This window comes from Macaca mulatta, chromosome X (genome assembly GCF_049350105.2).
Source record: "Macaca mulatta isolate MMU2019108-1 chromosome X, T2T-MMU8v2.0, whole genome shotgun sequence".
NCBI lineage: Eukaryota > Metazoa > Chordata > Mammalia > Primates > Cercopithecidae > Macaca > Macaca mulatta.
In genome coordinates this window covers 143,972,501-143,981,323 of record NC_133426.1, presented here as the reverse complement: position 1 = coordinate 143,981,323, position 8,823 = coordinate 143,972,501, and the positions used below count along the sequence as shown (strand labels likewise).

The window sequence follows — 8,823 nt, the reverse complement described above, 5'->3', positions numbered from 1 at the left end:
GCCGGATGCAGTGGCTCACGCCTTGAATCCCAGCATTTTGGGAGTCCAAGGCAGGAGGAGAGCTTGAGACCAGGAGTTTGAGACCAGCCTGGGCAATACAGCAAGGCCCCGTTCTCTACAAAAAATTAGAAATGTAGCTGGGCATAGTGGTACATGCCTATAGTCCCAGCTGCTTGGAAGGCTGAGGTAGAAGGATCACTTGAACCCAGGAGTTTGAAGCTGCAGTGAGCTATGATCAGGTTGCTGCATTCCAGCCTGGGCAACAGAGCAAGAGCCCATATCTTAAAAAAAAATTAAAAATAAAAATAAAATAGGGAAGTAGTTATTGTCCTGCATTCTGATTTTGAAGTATTATATTTCAATTATTCACTTAATCAAAGTGATTACACTGTTAATAGCAGTATTTGGGCTTAAATTCAGTGTTAAAATAGCTGTATCACACCATTAGTCAGTATGCAATTACAAGGAATCTAGTGGAGACAGTTGCATGCAATCCAGATATATGCAAACTAGAGATGAAGACTTCCTCAATTTAATGCATATGAGCAAATTATATAGTTAAGTAGGGCTCACTAAAGAATGAATTGTATCCATTTTTACCAGTTGGATCATGTGACTTTTCATTTCAATGTTTCAGAGATGCTTTAAAACTCGGAAGCTTTACAGTGCTGAAAGCGGTGTGAAGTTTCAAGAATCCATACCAAAACCAACCAAACAAAAATATGTCCTTAATGTTATTCCTAAATTAGGACTTTGTTCTCCCCCCAACTCAATTTCCTTCACAACATTGTCTTATCAGAAAGCCTGTGATAATGCTTCCCTGCAGTCTCATCCACAAGATTAAATCTAAAACCTTGGACATAAAGATTGTGTTTCAGTGTTCAATAACATAATATTCAATGGAAGAAGCTTCATTTCTCATTCCTGAGACACCAGCAAATCAGGCTCAAAAATCATGGAAGGCTCAGAAATGATCAAGGAATAGACGCCTGATGGAACAGATGCACAGATGCTGTGCTAGAAGAAAAGACAAATGCTGAAGTGCATAATGATTTTGAAAAGATTTCTTTATCAAACATGTCATTTGTTTGAAGGACCTGAGTTGTTGGCATCAGATGTGGGATATCAGCTTGTTAGCAAAGTGAAACATGATGGCAGCTAGATACTAGCGATTGATGAGTCAATTGAAATCACTGATGCTGCTCAACTGAGCATCTTCATTTAATATGTCATTGGCCAGAAGTTAATGAAACACCTTCTGTTTTTGGTTATCATCACGGCCAATAAGACGTCACATCTCAGAGTAGCTAAATATTTTTTGTAAAGCATAGTGAGGTCTCCAAAGAAATATCAGCTGGCCAACCAATTACATACTCTCTTGGTGCTTCACAAAAAAGATATGAGTGTAGTTTTTCTGTGTAAGTTCTGGCTGGGTAACATTAGTGAATCATTTGTAAACAATTCATTTATACTGGATTTATATCAATGCATTGATTTATTTGTACCACAAATAGCCTTCTATGGTTGACTCTGGGACATTACAGAGGGAATTGTTAGCATACTCATTTTGCTTATTTCACCAATGAAGTTTCTTTCTTTCTTTTTTTTTTTTTTTTCTGAGACAGAGTCTTGCTCTGTCGCCCAGGCTGGAGTGCAGTGGCGCGATCTCGGCTCACTGCAAGCTCCACCTCCTGGGTTCATGCCATTCTCCTGCTTCAGCCTCCTGAGTAGCTGGGACTACAGGCACCCGCCACCACGCCCGGCTAATTTTTTGTATTTTTAGTAGAGATGGGGTTTCACTGTGTTAGCCAGGATGGTCTCGATCTCCTGACCTCGTGATCCGCCCACCTTGGTCTCCCAAAGTGCTGGGATTACAGGTGTGGGCCACTGCGCCCGGCCTCACCAATGAAGTTTCTGATGACCTAATTTTTTTTTTTAAAGGACTTTTGGCTGGGAGTGGTGGCTCATGCCTGTAATCCCAGCACTTTGGGAGGCTGAGGCAGGCAGATCACCTGAGGTCGGGAGTTTGAGACCAGCCTGACCAACATGGAGAAACCCTGTATCTACGAAAAATACAAAATTAGCCGGCCATGATGTCGCATGCCTGTAATCCCAGCTACTCAGGAGGCTGAGGCAGGAGAATTGCTTGAACTTGGGAGGAAGAGGTTGCGGTGAGCCGAAATCGCCCTATTGCACCCCAGCCTGAGGAACAAGAGGGAAATTCCATCTCAAAAAATAAAAATAAATGAATAAAAATCTAAAAAGGGTTTTTTTTTTTGTTTTTTTTTTTTTTGAGTCTCGCTCTATCGCCATGCTGGACTGCAGTGGTGCGATCTTGGCTCACTGCAACCTCCACCTCCTGGGTTCAATCAATTCTCCTGCCTCAGCCTCCTGAATAGCTGGGATTAAAGGCATGCACCACCACACCCAGCTAATTTTTTGCATTTTTCATAGAGACAGGGTTTCACCATGTTGCCCAGGCTGGTCTCGAACTCCTGACCTCAGGTGATCCACCCGCCTCGGCCTCCCAAAGTGCTGGGATTACAGGTGTGAGTCACCACACTCAGCCTCGAAAAATAAATTTTACAAGGCTGACCTTCATGTTTAATTGGGCAGGGTAAATATGAGAGAGTCAGGAAGAAAGAGTTAGACAAAGCCGATAAACCAGTGAAAAAAAGCCTCCCAGGCCTCCGTAAAACAGCCCATGTTATTTAGCAGTATAGCTTCTCTGGGAAGCCCCAAGTTTCCAAAATCAGTGGGAAGGAAAGAAACACTTGCCACTCAGATAGCTCACTCAGGAAGAGCTGTGTGTTGGTGGTTTTGTTTTGTTTTTCTGTATAAATAGACTTACAATTGAAAACAAAATTCTATAATGCTGTAGTAGAGCATTTCTACGCTGTCTTTCAGTCAAGCCTCAGTTTATTAACATAATATAAAATCAGAGTAACCTTTACAACATAATAAAACCAAAAGTATGGCTGTAAAGTAGTAAGACTAGTGGTTGTTGTCTGTTTTGTTGTTCTTGTTATCTTAAGTGAATCCATCACCCATAGAATCCATAAACTTATTTGAAGGATGCTGACATTGGTCAAAACATTTCAGGACTCCTCACTGGGAACTGTGTTCAGGGCTAGCTTCCAAGCTCCAGAGAAAATCAGTCTCATTACTCTATAGTCACAACTACATAATATGATCATAAATTTGGTAAGGGGAAACTGAATAATTTAAGACATAGATTTAATCTTTTTGTTATATGTGAATATCAACTTTCACATTGTAAAATTGTCACTGAATTTTAATATAAGAATCAAGCTGTTGACTAAAGTAAAAATTTTATTCAATTAAAACCAAACCATTAAATTACTATGTTTACAGATTTTAAGTACACAGCTTATTTTTATCTAAGAATAAGTGTTTTCATTGGAAGATAATGAACAACAGGCATTTAATAACATTTTAATTTTATGTGTTTAAATATTCATAGCTATGTTCATAAACCCATATGCCTGATCTAGTGATTATGCTTATGAAATGCAGTATTTCTTACATGCCACAAATCTCCATCTACTTTCTGAAAACTATTAAATTTGCAATGCAGTACAAACCACTATATGTTTTTAGTAAAATATTCTATAATAGTAAAAATAGGAAACTACCCCAAAGCAACAAAACAATAACTACCTGCAAGGGGGAAAGAAGGCATCATTTGTTCAGGGACTACTCCGTGACAGGCTCTTTATGGACATTTTCTTGTTTAGTCCATAGAACAACCCTAGGAGGTATTATCACAGTGCAGCTGGCTCATGAACAACTCTGTAGCTTACCTTTCCTAGGGCTTTTTCAACAATCCCATTATTATACTCCACTGCCTGTCTGAAAGAACACAGTTCTTGTTCTTAAAAACAAAACAAAACACAAAAATTTTACCAACATTGTTATGGGGCATAGAAAATGTCAGGCGTTAGGAAGCTGAGAGTCAAAGAATCATAGGCTTCCTTGTCCTGGCCTTTTCTATTATTCTTGATGTAAATGAACAATTGGAATCACAGGGAGATGAGCATGTTTCCTACTACTAAAAAATTATGCTATCATCAGTCTACTTACCAAAAATTTCAATGAAACTGGATCTAAAGAATAATAGTAATATACTCTATCAGGCTGCAATTTTACAATACTTCATCATCGCATAATCATGCCAAATAAATAGAATGATAGTCATTCACAGATTACATTAGATTATAGATGTTAAATTTAAAATGAGAAATCAAGTATCTGGAGTTCCAATAATTCTTCTGTAGTGCCTTCATCTTCTCTAACATTACAGTTAATTAATGACAACTTGTGTTTTAATAACACCTATATTCCATGATTCTCTAAGTGTTCTAATCAATGGTTGTGCCAAGTTGTCTGCCCCAAAAACCACTTCAGCGCTTCTGAATAATATACATGTAATGTTGCAGTGTCTCCTCCCTGGATGCTACAGAGGCACTCTTTTCACCTTTCAGGTTATCTTCAGCTTTATCTTTCCCTCTCTTTCTCACCCAAATATTGGTGTTCAAATGCTCTTTTTTTTCCCTCCAAGCTCCTGCATCCTTTCATTCCTCCTAATCACCCCTATCAATCCTTGACTCTGAATTCTTCCCCTGGTCTTCCCAGTACCTGGCCTTGAACCCCTCTGGGAAAACACTGTGAGTTCAAAACAGTTGTTTGTGGTTTGTTCGGCGGGTTCCCCCCCCACCCCCATTTATTGCCTAGTGAAAGCCCAGCTATATCGTGAAAAATGTGAATTGAACATAAATTGTCCCAAGTCAACAGGTTAATCAAAGTTATTTAGGGGCTACTGTCATTTTAATAAAACAATAATCACAAAAATAATTTAAATGGTTTTATTTAAGTCCAACAAAAATTGAAGGGATCCTGGGTATTGCTTTCTGAACACAAACATGAAATTAACAAAACAACAATTAATGTTTCTAGTTTTAAACACTTTAGTTCTACATATAGAATGCTGATATTTGAAAAAGATTTTCAACAAGGTCAACACAATGTATGAGATAATGCATACTGGGTTATGAATTAGGCCAGACTTCACCTCCATCTTCCCATTTATAAATCCTAAATTGGGGGGAGTTTTTTTGCTTTTTCATTTCACAAATGATTGCTCAACACAGGATGAAATACACCAAAAGAAGAAAATAGTCTTTTTATACCTAGGGAAGAAGCTACTACTCTTAAAATGATCACTTCAAGGTAACAGACATCCAAATTAATGTGGTTTTCTTTGAAACCTCATCAGTAAATCATTTCTTGCACAGTAGGTTCGGCATTAACCCTGCATTTAGGATAGGTAGTGTTATGGAGGGCTGGCTGCTGCATACCAACGTCAGTATCAAGTTCTTCGTCAGGAATTAGAGACTGTCCCGGATACCAAGCAGGACAACACTGGCAAAAAAACAAAAAGTGAACTGCAGATAGGTCAAAACAGGCCACATTTCCTCTTAGAAAAAATGTCATAAAATGTTACATGGATATGTTGTTTTAAACTCTGGTTTATAATAAAACACGATGGAATGTTTTATTTTTAACACCTCAAATTCAAATGGTGTTGACGCAGGTTGTATTTTAATAAAACATATGACACAAGACACACACCCTATTAGAGATCAAACATTATACCATCTGGTGAAAGCTATTGTTATAGTTACTATAAAGCTTACATTTCTCTCCATTCATCAGATTTGTAAATAGGTTGAACTGTCATCAGATTAAAAATATACAAAACTGCTTGGTTTGTTAAATGTTAATGAAAGAGATTTGCTTCAGTTTCAACAGATTTTTTGAAACGAGTTTCTCTAATATTCAAAGGATTTATGTTCCTCTGTTAAGTTACCATTAGTCCAAGTACTCTGAACACTCCCCGCTTCAAATGCTTCCAGCAAAGTTAGTGTTTTCCAAGCTGTAAATTTCAATGGTTATGATAGAACCAAACCTCGGTAAAAAAGCAGTGCCCTTTGGAGTCGTCATCCAAACAAATATAAGAGCTCTATCAATTTATCACTAGCCCGGTTTTGCAGAAATTCCATTCACATAACTCCTATGAAAATCAACCGGTTTTACCATATCAAATGACCCAAAGAACACCGCAGGTATCCAGGGGAAACAGTCCACCAATACATCTTAGCTCAACTTTAAAGTCAATTTAAGAGACAATCTGGGCTCTGTAGCTCTTAAAGGGACAAACCCCGTCTAACCATTGGCTAAAGCTTCCTTAAGTTAATGAACTTTTTATTTTCCACACTTTTGGTACCAAGAGATTTAACCAGAAAAAAGCTCAAATCTCAGGATTCACACTACAGTATGGAAAAACAGAGCATACAGCAAGCACCATTTACTTCCTTTGATCTCTCAAAGATGTCAATACAATTCCAGTGAGGGGGTGGGGAAAGGGGGAGTGAGTGAACCGGGGAAGGAAACTTCACCCACAGGAAAAAAAAAAAAAAAAAAAAAAAAAAAAAAAAAAAATCGGCTTGGTGGCAATTTCAAAACAAGTTTCCAAACTACTGAAGAGGCTCCGGCCCCCTCTGACTTGCAGGAATCACACATAAGAAAAGGACAGAAAATACTACAGGGCATGCTTATTTTAATTGCCCATGGGTTTCCAATGCAAAGCACGACAACTTAAATGCATATTCCAAATTCTTGCTCCAAAGCCGTCTTCTTTGTGCACTGAAAAGGAGGAAAGACAACCCCATCAATTGTTCTCTGCAGATAAAGGCACTGTTTTGCAGATTTCCCCCCAGATCTGGGCCAGCCTTGCTAATGACCTGCCCACCCACCTGGGGCCCTTCCCAAGGTGGCCCACGGGAACTGCCCCACACCTTCAGGAGCCAAATGCGTGACACTGGACAACCCCAAGAGGGCTGACTTTTCCGTTTGGCCGTTGGTCTCCACGAAGACGCAACCTGGAAGAGTTCGAGCCGTTTATTTTCCTAGAGGAGCGGAGGTTCAATTACTACTCTTTTTAAAATCTTACATTTTCTTTTCCCTCACAAAAGACACATCTGAAGGTGAATCTGCAGCATTTTTCTACGGAGAAAACACGAGCTCGAGATCCCAGAGCTACCAGGGGTTCTTTCAACGCCAGCATTAAGGCAGTTAAGCAAAAGCTGAATTTTCGCAATTCTGGCCTTTTTTTCCCTTAACATAAGACCACCAGCTGTTAGGGCACACACCAAAGCTACAGTGCCAATTTTCATAGGCTCACGTTTAAATGAGATATACAGAACACGGAGCCTGGGCAATGTGTAGGGGTCGAACTAGCAATGGCACACTTGTCTGTTGAAGAGCCGGGGCATTTTCTTGGAAAATGGTGCCTACGTGTTCATAGGCTTCACCACTGTCCTGAAAGAGAACATACTATCCACTCTTGGGGCATTTTTAGGGACTCAAAGGTTCTGTGGAATCCCAACCGGGGCCTGATAACTCGAAATGGCATCCCCTACCCATGGGAGCTCCGGGAGGGGGCGTTTTAAGTCGGGCCAGGTGGGTGGGGAGGCCTCTGGCGGGTTTTTTGTCCAAGTCCCATGGGAACCCCAAACCCAAAAAGCACACGCCAACTTCCCAGGAGAATGCCCAGGAAGAACTTCTTCGCTTCCGTTTTTTTTAACAATTTTGCGCTCAACCGCCACGACCTACATTCCTCCGCGAGGCGCCCAGAGCTGAGGAATAACAACGGAGTTTAAACTACATAACAGTTCGGCAGCCTGTAGTCTGCGCTTTGCTGCGCTCCGCGGGGGTTCGCATCCGGCCGCCATGTTCACGACTCGAAAGCCGCCCCAAAACCAGCCCCCCTTCCCACATCCCTCTCCTCTCCTCCCCTCCCTCCCAGCTCAACCAAGGCCGCGGCACTGCAAAGCCGCTTTCAACTCTACCCCCCACCCCCTCGCAGCAAAATCCGACTCGACGGCTGCGAGGTGTGCGCCTGCGCGCGGCGCGGGGAGGGCGCGGGAGTGGGAGGCCTACGGGCCCCCGGCCGGGGCTTGAAAAGGCCGGAGCCACGGGGAAGCGGGGGAGGGGTTGGGGTCCCGGCCGGAGCCTCCTCTTTCCTCTCAGCGGGTCCCCGCTCCGGCCCTGGCCCGGCTCTCACACGTGCGCGCTAAAAACCCACTTCAAAGTCTGTTCCCGGCACTGGGGCGGCCCCTTTTGCGCCGGCCCCTGGGCACCCGCGCGGGCAGACAACCAGTTCCCGGGCCTCGCAGCCCCCACTGTCCCACGCGCTGCGAAGAGGCCGGAGGGGCCGAGCGAGAGAGGACGTTCGCTGGTGACCCCCGGGAGCCGCAAGCGGCCTTCGGGTGGACGAATACCTCCCTGCCCCCAACCCCCACCGCTTTAGAAAATTGAATTGAACACAAAGTTTGCGGCCAGCGCTACGCAGTGGCCTTCGGAGCTCACCATTGTTTGGGCTCGTATTGACCCCAGGTCCGGATTAGGCAGAGGCTGATTCCTGCTTTACAGCCCCGCCGGCCTAATGAGGCCGGGAGGCGATGGGGCGCGAAGCGTCCTCAGAGCCTGGGCGACCGCCGGCTTACGGCCGCCAAGGGCCCTGTAGGTGGAGGTCAAAGGGTCAGCGGGCAGAGACCGCGAGAGAATTGACCCTAGGAAATGAGGTCCCTTCCCCCCGCCCGAGCCTCGACAGAGACTTGCAAGAACTTGGTGTGTGGACAGGGACCCTGGGAGCCCCCGCGAGGGGCCCGAGGACAGCTGAGCTGGAGCCCCGACTTCCGAAACGCCTGGCCTCGCCGCCTCTGCCCCGGCCCGGGCCAA

At 43.3% G+C, this 8,823-nt stretch overlaps 1 protein-coding gene and 1 long non-coding RNA gene across 2 annotated transcripts in view; both read right to left on the bottom strand.

Moving 5' to 3' along the window:
- Positions 1–4,874: 4,874 nt before the first annotated feature.
- The window catches only part of ZIC3 (Zic family member 3), an 11,635-nt gene continuing 7,686 nt past the window's right edge, over positions 4,875–8,823 (bottom strand). Inside the window, exon 3 of the mRNA XM_028841986.2 lies at positions 4,875–5,442. Coding sequence (XP_028697819.1) covers positions 5,293–5,442 — 150 coding nt within the window. The 3' untranslated portion in view covers positions 4,875–5,292. The remainder of the gene's footprint in view (positions 5,443–8,823) is intronic.
- LOC144338553 (uncharacterized) overlaps positions 5,513–8,823 on the bottom strand; it is a 3,627-nt gene continuing 316 nt past the window's right edge. The window contains exons 1-3 of the long non-coding RNA XR_013412747.1: positions 8,452–8,823; positions 6,879–6,962; positions 5,513–6,726 (exon numbers count right to left, since the gene is read on the bottom strand). The exon at positions 8,452–8,823 is cut by the window's right edge and continues 316 nt beyond it. This is a non-coding gene — a long non-coding RNA (uncharacterized LOC144338553). The remainder of the gene's footprint in view (positions 6,727–6,878; positions 6,963–8,451) is intronic.